The sequence below is a fragment of the Neovison vison genome, chromosome 2 (genome assembly GCF_020171115.1).
Source record: "Neovison vison isolate M4711 chromosome 2, ASM_NN_V1, whole genome shotgun sequence".
Taxonomy (NCBI): domain Eukaryota; kingdom Metazoa; phylum Chordata; class Mammalia; order Carnivora; family Mustelidae; genus Neogale; species Neogale vison.
The window spans coordinates 15784540-15800357 of NC_058092.1; the positions used below are offsets into that span (position 1 = coordinate 15784540).

The window sequence follows — 15818 nt, forward strand, 5'->3', positions numbered from 1 at the left end:
AGACCTCACTTTAAACTAGTGTTGCCCCCTATGGTAGTCAGCGGATACATGTGGCTGTTTAAATTGAATTAAAAATTCAGTTCCTTAGTCACAGTCACACGTGGCTACTGGCTCCCACAGCATCCAGTGAAGATACAGAACATCCCTATCGCTGCAGTAAGTTCTACCGGACAGGGCGGTTCTACACACGACTCACTCTACCGCTTAAGCACATGAGGTATCCTTCACAGGCTGGACCTCTGCAGTGGACACTCAGGTTAACAACTCCTCTAAGACATGTTTCTTGACCATTTCCCATCTAACACTGCGACCTCCACCTTCATCAGTCTCCCACTTCACCCGGCTACATTTCCTTCAAAAACACTCATTCCTGTGTAATCATTTTATGAATTTATGGGTTTATTATTTTTTTTTATTGGATGTTCTAGATCTATTTTTTTAATTTTTTTTTTAAGATTTTATTTATTTATTTGACAGAGAGAGCGATCACAAGTAGGCAGAGAGGCAGGCAGAGAGAGAGGAGGAAGCAGGCTCCCCACTGAGCAGAGAGCCCGATGCGGGGCTCGATCCCAGGATCCTGAGATCATGACCTGAGCCGAAGGCAGAGGTTTAACCCACTGAGCCACCCAGGCGCCCCTCTAGATCATATTTAAACAGAAATATAATTAATATACAACACTATCAAATTCAGGTGTACAAAGCAGTGATGTGACATTTGTATGCATTGTGAAATGAACACGAAAATAATGCTCGCTCACGCTTGCCACCATATAAAGTTACAGAAATTATTTTTTGGTGATTAGAGAACTTTTAAATTTTACTTTTTAAACAACTTTCAAATTTGCAATATAATTACTATTAACTATAGCCACCACCATACACATACATTACATACTCAATATACCCATGACTTATTTTACAGCTGGTAGTTTCTGTCCCTTGATCCCCTTCACCCTTTTCACTCATTCTCCTCCACCGACCCCCAGCAATGGCAAATCTATTCTCTGTATTGCTGAGTTTTATTTGTTTTGTTTTTTAGATTCTATATACAAGTGAAATCATATGGTATTTCTGTCTGACTTTATTTCATGTGCACCCTACCCTCAAGATCATTCCATGTGGTCACAAATGGCAAGACTTCGTTATTTTTTTATGGCTGAGTAGTATTCCATTGGGTACGCAAATACAATTTCGCTTTCCATTCATCTATCAACGAACACTTAGGTTACCTCCATTTTGGCTATTGCAAATAATGGTGCAGTGAACACAGGGGCACATGTATCTTTTAGACTCACTGCTTTTGTTTTCCATGGATAAATACTCAGAAGCAGAACTGCTGGATCATATGGTAATTCAAGGAACCTCCATCCTGTTTTCCATAGTGACTGCACCAAATTTACACTCCCACCAATAGTGCATAAGAGTTCCCTTTTTCTCCATGTGCTCACAAATGCTTTCTTGTTTAGCAGCCATTCTGACTGTGTGAGGTGATCACTCACTGTGGTTTAGAGTTGCATTCCCTGCTGATTAGTGATGCTAAGTTGTTTTTTTTTTTTAAAGATTTTATTTATTTATTTGACAGAGAGAGATCACAAGTAGGCAGAGAGGCAGGCAGAGAGAGAGAGAGAGGAGGAAGCAGGCTCCCTGCTGAGCAGAGAGCCCGATGCGGGACTCGATCCCAGGACCCTGAGATCATGACCTGAGCCGAAGGCTGCGGCTTAACCCACTGAGCCACCCAGGCGCCCCGCTAAGTTTCTTTTCACAAGGATGTTGGCCATCTGTATTCCTTCTTTGGAAAAATGTCTATTCAGATTTTCTGCCAAATTTTTTGATCCAATTTTGCGCTGTCAGAGTTCTTTATATATGATTTGCAAATACTTTCTCCCATGCAATAGGCTGTTGATGGTTTCCTTCACTGTGCAGAAGGTTTCAGACTGATATGGTCCCATTTGTTGATTTTTTATTTTGTTGCCTTTGGAATCCATCAAAAAAAAGTATCACTAAAAGGGACATCAGAGGGCTTGCTGCCTGTTTTCTTTCAGGAGTTGAATGGTTTATGGACTAACATTCAAGTCTTTAATCCATTTTGAGTTGATTTTTGTGTGAGATGGGAGACAGTGGTCTACTTTCGTACTTTTCCATGTGGCTGTCCACTTTACCCAGCACCATTTACTAAAGAGACTGTTCCTTCCCCACTATATATTCTAGCCTCGTCTGCGGCAAAATACTTGACCAAAAATGCTTGGGTTTATTCCACTGATCAACGTGTCTTGTTTTTACACCCATACCATACTGTTTTGATTAATGTAGCTTTGTAACACAGTTTGAAATCACAAAGTGCTGCCTTTAGCTTTTTCCTTCTTTCTCAAGACTATTTTGGCTATTAAAGAGCTATTGTGGTTCCATACTAATTTTAGGGTTGTTTTTGTTCTATTTCTGCAAAAAAGAAAAAAAAAAGCCATTGTGATTTTGACAGGGATGGCACTGAATCTGTAGACTGCTTTAGGTAATACTGACATTTTTACAGTATTTTTCCAATTCGTTAGCAAGGAAGACCTTGCCATTTATTTGTGTCTTCTTCAATTTTAACAGTCTCATAGTTTCCAATGTATAGATCTTTTATCTCCTTGGTTAAATTTATTCCTGAGTTTTTTGGTTTTTTAAAAGACTTTCTTTAGGAGAAATAGAGAATGAGCAGGGAGTGGGGAGGGCAGAGGGAGGAGGAGCTGGATGGATGGCTCAATCCCAAGTCTCCGACCTGAGCCAAAGGAAGGCACTTAACCAAACAAACCATCTAGACACCCTGTATTTTCTTCTTTTTGATGGAACTGTAAAGGATATTATTTCCTTAATTTCTCTGATAGGTCATGCGAGGTGTATAAAAATGCAACTAATTTTTTTTGTTGTTGTTTAAGTAATATGTCCAAGGTTGGGTATGAACTCACAACTCTGAGATCAAGAGTCACATGCTCTAGGACTGAGCTAAGCAGGTGCTCTGCAACTGAATTTTTCATATTTTAATTTTTGTGCTCTCCAACTTCATTAAATAAACAAATGGAGACTGAATTCTGTCAAACCCTTTTCTGCACCTATGGAGAGGATCATGATTTTATCTGTTTTAATAATGTACTATATCATGGTGACTGATTTGTAGACGAGCCATCCTTGCATCCCTGGAATAATTCCCACTTGATCACAGTGTATGTTCCTTAAGATTTTGACAGGAGAGCAAGCGAGTAGCCCACATGCGAATGAGCACAACTTTTGCTTGTCTGTAAAATTATTGTTCCTTTAACTCTGAATGATATCCTTGCCAGGCAGAGTGCTCCTGGTTACAAGTGTTTTCCTTTTAGCCCTTTAGATATGTCTTTACCACTAACTTCTGGCATGAAGTCTGTGTTGGTAAGTCTTACAGAGGTTCCCTTATATAAAACAAGTTGTTCTTCCCTTGCTACATTTAAGATTCTCTACTTCTGACATTTTAATTATGATGTGTTGTGGTGTGGACTTTTGGGGTTCGTTATGTTTGGAACTCTCCAGGCTCTCTGGATCCAGGTGTCTGTTTCCTCCCCCAGATTACGGAAATTTTCAGCCATTATTTCTTCAAAAAAGTTTTCTGCCCATTTATCTCTTCCCCCTTCTGGGACTTCTATAACATGAATATTGTTGTGCCATAGGTCCCTTAAGCTAGTTTCATATTTTAAAATTCTTTTTCCTTTGGGGTGCCTGGGTAGCTCAGTAGGTTAAACTTCCAACTCTTAAATCTTAGCTCACATCTTGATCTCAGGGTTATGAATTCAAGCCCCACATTGGGCTCCACACTGAGCATGCAGCCTACTTTAAAAAAAAACAAAAACTTTTTTTCATTTTACTGCTCTGACTCAGTTCTACAGCTCTCTTCCAGACTGCTTATTTTCCTTCTGCTTGATCTGGTCTCCTGTTGAAACCCTCTAGTGTATTTTTCAGATCAGTTACTGCATTCTTTAGCTCTGTGACTTCCGTTTGGTCCTTTTTAATATTTTCTCTCTCTTTGTTGAATGAAATTTTCCTCTGTGTTCATCCCTATTCTCCCAAATTCTGTGAGCATTTTTATGACCATGACTTTGAACACTTTGTTAGGTATTACTCAGGTCTGTTTTGTTATGGTTTTGATTGGGGGTTTTATCTTATTCTTTCATTTTGGAACCTATTCCTATGTTTCCTCTTTTTGCCTGACCATTTGTTAGGTGAAACAATCTCTCCAATTCTCAAACGGGTGGCCCAGTATAAGTACTGAACCTTACTGTTTAACTTCCGACATCTATGGTATCTGCCAAATGGTCTGTTTCAGACCATGGGCCCAGAAACGCAATCCCCTCTGGCCACAAGAACCCAGTGCCACTGGGCATCCCCTGAGGAGATTGCATGCTTGCTGGCTCTGGGGTGCCCCAGGGGGCTGGGGATGTGGTAGTCTGCAACAAGTGCACAGCACACTAGCAGGTTAGAGAGTACAAAACAGCCCACCAGTGTGGGCACAAGCAAGGTGGAGAATTTTAAAATGGTGCCCCACCCCGCTACGGCTCTGGTTCCTGAAGGGAGTCCCAACAAGCTTTAACCCCTTTGGCAGATGCTTTAAGATAAGCAAATGAATCTTCCTCACATATGATCGAGGCATTTTGCAAACCGCTGCCTTTGCATGGGGTCCCAGAGTAAGTCAGCCAGTGCAGGACGAGGTCTGAGAAGCATCATCTCCATTCTCTATAGCCTTATGATTCTTCTGGATGGAAGTCCCCTTGGTTTCAAAGCCAGACATTTGGAGAACTGCTCGCTCTGGTGTAGGTCCCAAGAATTGGGGGACCTGATGTCTGCCACAAACACTTCTCTCCTCAGGAAGGAGTCCATATCATGAGATCCCTCCCCATGATGGAGGACTGTGCTGGGGGTGGTGATTGTGGTGAGGTATTATCTCTGCTTCTCTTACCCATCCTGAGGCGACCCCTTTATCCTTTGTAGAGGAGCTGTTTAGCTAGTTCTCAAGTTCTTCTAGAGGTAATTATTCCATATATAGCTGTAGATTTGCTGTATCCTGGGAGGAGGTTATGTTCAGGATCTTCCTATCGGGATCTTCCTGCCATACTCAACCATCACACTTTCTGGGTTTGTTCTTGATCTTCCTTAATAGGTACAAATATTTTTGAGGGTAGGTACCTGGTCTCTCTTCTGTACCACTGTATTCCCTCCACACCAAGCCCATACCTGGCACACAGCTGACATTCAATCATTATTTGTGTATCAAATCAATAACTGACTAAATCCACATATAATCCCCTAAGTATTCATCTTGACTTCTTATCCAGTATGAATTCTTATGCTCTAGCTCCAAGGAAATAAAAATGAAATCTTAGGTAGCCTCTAGTGAAAATCTATCAGCAAATCAAAAAGCCAACTTGATCATTACTAGTCACGGCCACGAGAGGGACTGGTACCTTTTTGTTATCTACAACTTTATGAACATAGATGGTGGCCTGAGTATATTCACGTAGGTCCCGCTGCTGTTGACACAGTAAGCCCTCTCTGCATTCTGGACAGAGTTCTAAAAAACAAAAAGAACAGAAGTAGCTGGGGAATAACTGTAAAAGAACCAAAAAACTATAAACACACAGCAAAAAGTTACCAGTGAACATTCATTAAATAACAATTACTCTTAATTCCCATTAATTATTGACTATTAATAATACCAGTAAGGAAATTCACTTACTATCAACTAGTAAACATACAAATAATGAGAGGGGTATAGAATAATTCCCACTTCGGGTGTATTTGTTTAGACCTGAATACATGATCATTAATTTAATTTTATTTTTGACTGTTAATTTTAAATAGGGAATACAAGAGTGACACACTCTCCTTCCCTCTTAAAATGTCAAGTGTTAACTATATGAACAACTATGAAAACTTACTTGGCTCAGAAATATACTGTGTTTCTGAAGGGTCTGCATCTCCTACTTCAGTTCTTGTGATTTTAATTACATGATCCACGACAAAGAGCTTTTGTATCATCTGCCACTCACTGGGCCATATGAGAGCTATACTGTGCAAAAAAACACAACATGCCTTAAGACACATGGAAATTAAGAGAACTAAAATAATCCATTAGTCTCCTAAACCCAAATCGCCAAATCACTAAGACCAGTATTTAATATAGAAAAGTTAAGAAGAAAAAGATACATCATCCTCAACAAAGAACAGCAGTAAGCCTCATACAAGGAGAGTGTTAGAGCAGTGAAACTCAAGATTCACATTACAGGCATCAACAGTTCTTGCAAGTCTAAATCTCAAAAACTGAAACTGAATGAAGGATAAATATCGTATGATGTCCGTTTGTAAAACCCATTTTCAAATAAGCAAAATATTACTTTGTAAATAGTACTTTCTGAGCAAGGTAACTCTCAACTTCAGGCCCAAGATGCATGTACGCAGAACAAAGGGAGAGAGAAAGGGAGGAAGGGAAGAAAGGTTATGACTGAGGGGCCTTCAGTTTTATTTGAATTTTTTAATATTTAAGTTGCCTGGTACACACAGCTGTATTATTATAGTTATCCTCCTGATGTCTAGCATTTACAACATCACCCGCATAGAGGAAGGAAGTAAAAAAAGAGGGAAGAACCTAGAAAGAAAAATTATTTTTTTTAAGATTTTATTTATTTATTTGACAGACAGAGATCACAAGTAGGTAGAAAGGCAGGCGGGGGTGGGGGGGAAGCAGGCTCCCTGCTGAGCAGAGAGCCTGATGCGGGGCTCGATCCCAGGACCCTGAGATCATGACCTGAGCTGAAGATAAGAGGCTTAACCCACTGAGCCACCCAGGTACCCCATAGAAAGAAAAATTAATAACTATAAGCTTCCCTAAATGATGTGAAAGTATTAACATGAATAGTAAACTCCCTACCTCTACTCTTAGACCCAAAGGAATGATTATGTATGTGTTCCAATGTTCACAGTTTATAAGCAATATCAGAGGCATTCTATGTTCTCTTACATAGTTTTTAATTCTTTGAAAAGATAATATGGCAATATCATGGGTAAATTTCAGAAATGAGTCCTTTTGGAAGCACTTGAAGAGTGAGTGGGACAAAAATTTTGACTTTAGGACCCCAGAATTGCAAATGACCAGCCCAGTAGCTCTGCTCTGGTGCCACAGTGCCTTCCTCCTCCTCATCTATTTGCAGAAGCCCAGTGGCTGCAGGAAAAAACGAGGACAAGCAAGCCCCTGGTGATTACAGGATGCTGGAAGAGGTAAACCAGAGGCAGTACTGGAACTGGCAGCTTGGGAGAAGAAGACTGGGACTCTGGGAAGGACAAGGTAGACACAAAGAGCATGGCAGCTTCAGGCAGATTCTCGCCGGCTCTATGGAAGCAGTTTTGCCCCCCTCCTTTTTTATTTTTTATTTTTTTTAAAATTTTTTATTTTTTATTTTTTTTTAAAGATTTTTATTTATTTATTTGACAGAGAGAGATCACAAGTAGGCAGAGAGGCAGGCAGAGAGAGAGAGAGAGGAGGAAGCAGGCTCCCTGCTGAGCAGAGAGCCCGATGCGGGACTCGATCCCAGGACCCTGAGATCATGACCTGAGCCGAAGGCAGCGGCTTAACCCACTGAGACACCCAGGCGCCCCACCCCCCTCCTTTTTTAAAGGGGAGTTCTCACTCTAGTGGAGCTTTTTTGAAAGGACAAACCCCACATTTCAGCAAAGGCCTAGATCCTTCAAATACACTGCTTGTATCAGATAAAAATTACCTAAGCATTCATTATTAATCACTAGAAAAATTACATGAGGAGAAGAAACTCACAGTTTAGAATCTTCTTTGGTCATGGAAGCAAATGTAAACATGAGCCCCCCGTGGGGGCACAGAAGAGCACTGTTTCCAACCGACGACACAGGACTACATCTTGTAGGTTTTCTACTCAAGTGAGACAAGGAGGATCAATATACATCACTACCACAATCACTCAAGATGTTTAAGATAATTGTTTTTACATCTGTAATGTATGTAATTTAATTGTCAACAAAAGAAAATTTTAGTACATGCTAAAAAAGTAACCATCAAAGGTACTGTGATCAGAATCCATTAATTTTTTTTTTTAAAGATTTTATTTATTTATTTGACAGAGAGCTAGAGAGAGCACAAGTAGGCAGAGAAGCAGGCAGAAGGCGAGGAAGAAGCAGGCTCCTGGCTGAGCAGGGAGCCGATGTGGGGCTCGATCCCAGGAGCCTGGAATCACGGCCTGAGCTGAAGGGAGATGCTTAACTGACTGAGCCACCCAGAAGCCCCTACTAAATGTTAAAAATAGCAGAATCGACAACAAAAGAAAAGGAAGTAACAAATTTGGGGCCGTACCTAACAAACTTCCGCCATTCTTCTACGAAGAATTGTGACACGATATATAGAACATCCGTTTCCTGGAACAAGAGAATCCCATGCAAATGTCCATTAACTCACCTACATCTTTAGGGAAAATGTTTTCCCATGTGCTGTCATTCTCCTGTTTCAAGTATTATACATATAATGCAAATATAGCCCTCTGCCAAGAAATGCTAAGCTAGGGTAAACCCTCCAATTAGACAACAATGAGAATCAGAGGTGCTCTGGGTTGTTCCCAAACAGTTCATTAGGAATTTGCAAAGCGCCTTTAAAAGGTTAAGATGAATTCTATCCTATTTTATGGGGATCACTATACCTCTGGCCAGTTACTGAGACACGGTCTGTTCTTATCCTGGAACAAATTTGGAAGAGAAGTCTTTTGCTCATTTGCAATCATCTTATGTAAGGCTTCATTTTCTTCCCCTTCTCTTTCTAAAATCTGTAAGAGAATGAAACAAGAAGCAATCAACCACCCCCTGCTGACAGCACAGGACATGCCTCCTCCCTACTCCCCCCACAGAAGTACAATGTCAATTCCCGGGGAAAGTCAATCCAGGGAGGCGGCATGTGATTTCCCCAGGAGGCAGCACCACATTCAGTACCTTGCACTGGGAACAGCATTCTCTGTAACTTGGAAACTCGGGAGCCTTTGGAAAGTACTGCTGCAGTTTACTCCAAGCCTCTTTAGAAACAAGTCTTCTTTCATTTTCAGATATGCATAACTCCCCTAAGTTAAAAAAAGATTATATTGGGGGGAGTTTTAAAAAAAAAATCAATATAGAGCACCCCAAAATCTCCTTCGACCTAAAAAAAATTTGTAGATCCTCTTTTCTTTCTTTCCTGTAATTCACTCTTTCCTTAGTTTCAAAACTCTTTAAATTTCATCCTTAATTCTGAAGAACTAGCCATTCCTGTATGCCCTTAATCGAAGTCTGTGATTGAAACACCAGGCAATTAAAAAACAAAAAATAAAACAAAACAAAAAAACACACAAATGTATAAGACTAGAGCCAAGCACTTCCCATCTCTCTCTCTCTACCTGTCAGTAAAGGAAGCAGTGAAAAGGGCCTTCTGGGGATTCAGGTACCCTTTGCCAGCAGGGTGCTTCAACAGCACTGTGCCTCCACTCATATTCAAATGGCACCCTCGCCACTCCACTGGCCTGCAGTTACCGCCACCCACTCAGGCTGGAGAAATAGGATTTTCAAGGGTGGGTCCAATTTTTTTTTTTTTAAAGATTTATTTATTTATTTGACAGAGAAATAACAAGTAGGGAGAGAGGCAGGGAAGCAGTCTCCCTGCAGAGCAGAGAGCCCGATGTGGGACTTGATCCCAGGACCCTGAGATCATGACCTGAGCTGAAGGCAGAGGCTTAACCCACTGAGCTACCCAGGCACCCAAGGTTGGGTCCAATCTTACCACAGCCATTCTCTTACATATCAACTCAAGTTGAATAAAGCAAGCCCTGTTCAATAAGAAAACCATCTCCAGGGCGCCTAGGTGGCTCAGTGGGTTAAAGCCTCTGTCTTCGGCTCATGATCAGGTCATGATCTCGGGGTCCTGGGATCGAGGCCCGCATCGGGCTCTCTGCTCAGCAGGGAGCCTGCTTCCTCCTCTCTCTCTCTCTGCCTGCCTCTCTGCCTACTTGTGATTTCTCTCTGTCAAATAAATAAAAATCTTAAAAAAAAAAAAAAAGTCTATGGCTAAAAAAAGAAAAGAAAAAGAAAAAGAAAACTCCAGTCAAAATCCAGTTGGCTTTCTTACTACTGCTGTCACCCCAGTTCCCGTGAATCTCTGAAAACAGCAGAGGTCTGGGTGCCAGGGTGGTTCAGTCAGGTAAGCCTCCAACATTTGGTTTTGGCTCTGGTCATGATCTTATGGGTCATGGGACTGAGTCCCATGTCAGGCTCCTCGCTCAGCAGGAAGTCTGCGGGGAGAGTCTCTCTTTCTCTCTCCACATTGCCCACCTCTGCACACTTGCTTTTCTTTGTGAAAGAAATAAATACATCTTAAAAAACAATACAAACCCAGAGGAGAACACTGCTCAGCACCACCCCTGTTCCTCTTCTCCCATCGCAGGAATGCCCAGGCAGCAGCAACTCCCAATCTGAAGGGCCCCACATCAGTTTACTGCTTGCTGGCCCATGTCAGGCTTTCTGGGGGCCTGTCTGCCTTTCTCCACCCCTCACCCCTTTTCTGCTTCTACATCCTCTTGTTTCAGCTGTCTCTGGTCAGTGAATTAGTGAACTGCACTTACATTATTAGGTGTAGTCATTAAGCCCCCCCCCCCAAATCTTTAGGTTTTCAAAGCCATACATTTGTTTCTACCCCATATCTAAGAAAAATAAAGCCAGTAACTTTTCAAAGTACTGTCTCATCATTTTTTGCTTTACAGGTTCTATAAAATAAACACAATCAGTGAAGTTGATATACCCAGTCACCAGCCTGGATTGTTTATAACACAGCTGGGATATGACCTCAGGTCTGTCTCATCCAAACCCCCAAATTTCTAATACCTTAAAATGCATCGTCTTCCATTCTATCTCTCATTGAGCTTTGAATAACCCCAAGAAAAGATTGCTTTAGAGAACTTATTATCAGAGCAAATAGGTCACACTGTAAAAATTAATCTTCTTTCTGAGTAGGTTGTTGACTTAAATTTCCTGAGGTCATGAAGACCTATTCCAATACGTCTATCCTCAGACAACTGGGGAAGTTTTTTAAAAGGTTATCTGGAGGGGTGCCTGGGTGGCTCAGTGGGTTTAAGCCTCTGCCTTCGGCTCAGGTCATGATCCCAGGATCCTGGGATCGAGCCCCGCATCCAGCTCTCTGCTCGGCGGAGAGCCTGCTTCCTCCTCTCTCTCTGCCTGCTTCTCTGCCTACTTGTGATCTCTGTCTGTCAAATAAATAAATAAATCTTTAAAAAAATAAAATAAAAGGTTAACTGGATTATCGGATTCTAATTTAGTACATCTTTATGATGAAATATAATGCAGTCATAAAAAAGATGACAGTAGATTTCCACGATCTGATTTAAAAGAACTCCAAAGCAATTATAATTTTAAACTGGTTTCTTTCTTGTTCCCCCCCCGCCCCCACAAGACTGAAGGCTACGTTTGTGCTGAACCATGTACCTGATTCAGAAGAGGTATGTGAACAAAGGAAATAGTAATATAAACAAACACACACTTTAAGGGGATTTCCTGTCACTGGGGACATGTTGCCCTAGTGCTGATGGGAGGCATTTCAATGCTGGATGTGTATAAAGAACAACCTAAATTTATTTCTGAATTCAGGAGACTATTTTAATAAATCACTTCATTGCAGTTTGAGTGAATAAACAAAGTCCTCTCTCCTGTACGTCTTACCATGTTTCTAAAGTTAGTGTCCTATCTTTTTTTTTTTTAAAGATTTTATTTATTTATTTGACAGAGACATAGTGAAAGAGAGAACACAAGCAGGGGGAGTGGGAGAGGGAGAAGCGAGCTTCCCACCGAGCAGGGAGCTCAATCCCAGGACCCTGGAATCACAACCCAACCCCAAGGCAGATGCTTAGCGACTGAGTCACCAATCACCCCATGTCCTATTATTTTAATAACCGCCATGACTGAACATATCTGAATCCTGCTTATGACCTCACAATCACTAATTTTTACTTGTAGTATATGAATTTTTAGACTTGTATCCTGTGGTAACTATCACTTTCCTAAATTTGAAAAGAAAAAGCCAATCAATGAAATTCATCCTGGAGCAACATCTCTCAACCCAAGATCAAATCAGCCATGAGAGATCAAATTCACCAAATATACTGGTTAACCTAATCCCCAAGGATTCTTCCAGTAAAAAACAGAAATCTAGTAAACAATGAGTTTAGACTGTGTATAAATATCCTCACCCACAAAATCTAGATCTACACTGCCCAACTGCAAAGCAAATTGTGCAATAAGAAAGGTTTAGGGACGCCTGGGTGGCTCAGTCAGTTAAGTGTCCATCTTTTTTTTTTTTTTAAAGATTTTATTTATTTATTTGACAAACCAAGATCATAAGTAGGCAGAGAGGCAGGCAGAGAGAGGGGAGGAAGCAGGCTTCCTGCCAAGCAGAGAGCCGGATGCGGGACTCGATCCCAGGACCCTGAGATCATGACCTGAGCTGAAGACAGAAGCTTAACCCACTGAGCCACCCAGGCGCCCAAGCGTCCATCTTTTGATTTCAGCTCAGGTCATGATTTCAGGGTTCTGGGATCCAGCCCCATGTTTTGGGGGGTGATGTTGGATGGAGGGAAATTCTGGCTCAGAGAGCTTCTCTCTGCCTGTCCCCCAGCTCATTAGTATGCAGACACTGTCTCAAATAAATAAAATTTTATTTAAAAAAAAAAAAGGTTGGGGCGCCTGGGTAGCTCAGTCATTAAGCATCTGCCTTTGGCTCAGGTCATGATCCCGGGGTCCTGGCATCAAGCCTTACATCAGGTTCCCTGCTCAATGGGAAGTCTGCTTCTCCCTCTCCCACTGCCCCTGCTTGTGTTCCCTCTCTGGCTTCTCTCTCTCTCTCTCAAAGAAAGAAAGGAAGGAAGGAAGAAAGGTTATCCACTTAAAAAATACAAAATGAACTGGGTAAAAAAGCTTGATGCATACATAGCATATGCAATAAATACTGAACTCTATGGCAGTAGTAAATCTCCTAATGGAATATAATCCAGTGATTAACTCACATAAATCTCTGATGTATTAAATATACACAGGGCTTTATAGATATACTGGGATTTTAAAGTAAAAATATGCAAATTCACAATAAGGACATCCAGATAAAAACAAAATTCTGAAACTGGATTTTCAGTGCCTCCTAAATAACATGAAACCAGAGTAAAGGGATTTTCATTTATTTAATTATTTATTTGACAGACAAAGATCACAAGTAGGCAGAGAGAGAGAGGAGGAAGCAGGTTCCCTGCTGAGCAGAGAGCCTGATGCAGGGCTCGATCCCAAGACCCTGGGATCATGACCTGAGCTGAAGGCAGAGGCTTTAACCTACTGAGCTACCTAGGTGCTCCAAGGGACTTTTTTTTTTTTTTTAAAATTCTAAGGATTTATTTAAGATAGAGTGTCTGTGTGTGCGGGCACATGTGCATGTGGGGGGAGGGGCCGAGTAAGCCCTCTCTCTGGGAAGAGTTCCAAGGAGATTCCCTACTGCATGCACAACCCTGAGATCATGACCTGACCCAAAACCAAGAGTTGGACACTTGCTTAACTGACTGAGCCACCTAGGCGTCTCCGAGTAAAGGGATTTTTTTAAAAAATTTGTAAAATCATGATGATGGATAAAGAAAACACTGCGGGAGCCGTGCCAACAAAAATTTTTGAAGCTTAAGAGAAAATGGATGGGACACAAGAAAAATGAATTTTAAATTGGCAAAAGTCAGGAAGTAACCAGATTCACTACATTGCAGAAGTGCCCCGCAGTCACCCAGGAATTGGGAGCACACAGAAGCACAGATGGTATTAAAAAACAGGTAAATAGACCGCAAGTGTGTACTTAGGAGGCAGTTAAATTCTCAGTCCCTTCCTCATGCTCTAAGCCACTCTATCCACAGAATACCACAGGCTTCTCTGACAACACACAGCCTCAGGCCCCTGCGCCGGGGAACAAAGTGCGCAGATGAATGTGGGGACGGACTGAGATGGAGTTAAGTGTTTCCACACAGAAGGCAGAGGCTCCCAAACCCTCCTGTCTCTCACGACCCCAGAGCTCTGACAGTCCAGTCAGCACTCTGCAAGCAGGAAGATGGAAGATACTTATGGAAAATCTGAGTAGCCGAAGAGCAGATCCCAAACGGTGGGAATTCCCCAGAGCAAGAGGCCAGCCAGGGGCCTCCCAACAGCAAAGCTTATCATCACCAGCCTCAGCCACACGCACAGCCCCAGAGAGCATCTCACACAACAGAGGAGGTCGGGCCCACACGGAGGCCGGTTGAGGTGAGAGGTCACAACGCTGGAGACAAAAGTCTTACAAGCTGCCAGAAATGAAAGAAAAAAGGTAACCTACAAAGAATGGCTTTGGACAAACGGTACACTGTAAGATGCGGTTCCTTCCGGGTTTTGACAGAAAGTAATTTCCAACAATTATATACCTAGCCTTTGCAAAACTACCTCTCAAGGGTGAGGACCTCCAGCAGATAATTCTCGCCTCTTTGTGACTCAGTTTACTTACTCGTGAGTATGACTGATGTGACAGTAATACTAATACTGACCACTCAGGGTTGCTGTAGAGGCTAAATGAGTTAGTATCTATACCCTTACGAAACTAACAGACAAAAAAACAAAACAACAACAACAAAAAAAACCTAATGGACACAGGGTCAACATTCAGTTCCTGCGCACTACCCTCTTACTACCAGTAGTGTTCTACTACCACCTCGAATGAGATTTAATATAAACCAAACAGGTGAAGTGGGTTTCTAAGTAAGGTCCAATATCCTGCACCTGAAAACCTGGGTCCCACAGACACACAGTACACTGAAAAGTGAGGTCCACAAAAACAATCGCTGAGAACCATCCTTTTAAACTACTAAAGAAAGTAGGGGTGCCTGGCTCGGTCAGCGGGTGGAGCACGCGAGTCTTGATTGCACAGTCGTGGGTTCAAGCCCCTTGCTGAAAGTACAACTTATGTAAAAAAATAATAAAATCAAATTCAAGATAAAGTATAGCCACGAGTTGAGATCAGGCTAAAGACCCAAAAACCACCTCTTGTGCTCAAATTTTCAGCTGAGGAGTACAGCACAAGTCCTGAAATCACATTCAGCTCTGCCATGCTTTTTGTCACAACTGTGATGCTGAAATGACAAGATGAGACAAGAGGTGGGAAGACTGAGCAAAAGTCAGTGAACTGAGGGGTAAGATGACAGTCTGAGTTCTGACACTGTTTCAAACAGCAGGGAGACATCAAGCAGGAAAGTCAGCATTGTGTCGCAGAGGCCTCAACTCTCAAAAGGGAGGAACGTACCCCACTGTCTGCATCCTTGCTGTGATGGTTAAGGGAAAAGAAAAGCTGGTATGAAAGCGTCACGAGAACAACTGATGTACTCTTGGCTATTCACTTCACCTTCTTCTACCTATTCAACCTGCCAACCACACACAAGGTCATGTCCTCTTTGCATCTGTGTTCCTCCTATGCGTTACAGTGTAAGCAGGGCCAGCTGGGAGGCAAGGTGATGGGACAGGAGGGAAAGATGGGCTTGTGACCCTCCCCACGAGACGCAATTCCACACCCCAGGATGACCTCCCCTCCCAGCTATATGGCCAGTGAACAAGTAAGCACAGTCGCTCAATGAATCAGTGAAGTATAGTGCAACAATGTCCAAAAGGCCAGCACACAAGTATCATTTGAGTGACAACTCTAATCACTAATGTCCTCAAGGACTCCG

General features: G+C 42.1%; 1 protein-coding gene across 4 annotated transcripts in view; it reads right to left on the minus strand.

The window, feature by feature from the left end:
- Positions 1-15818, minus strand: part of USP48 (ubiquitin specific peptidase 48) — a 91574-nt gene that overhangs the window by 18476 nt on the left and 57280 nt on the right. For all 4 annotated transcript variants that reach the window (XM_044237386.1, XM_044237384.1, XM_044237385.1 and 1 more), the window contains exons 16-21: positions 9004-9128; positions 8718-8840; positions 8378-8439; positions 7829-7939; positions 5940-6070; positions 5466-5572 (exon numbers count right to left, since the gene is read on the minus strand). In XM_044237386.1, coding sequence (XP_044093321.1) covers positions 5466-5572; positions 5940-6070; positions 7829-7939; positions 8378-8439; positions 8718-8840; positions 9004-9128 — 659 coding nt within the window. The remainder of the gene's footprint in view (positions 1-5465; positions 5573-5939; positions 6071-7828; positions 7940-8377; positions 8440-8717; positions 8841-9003; positions 9129-15818) is intronic.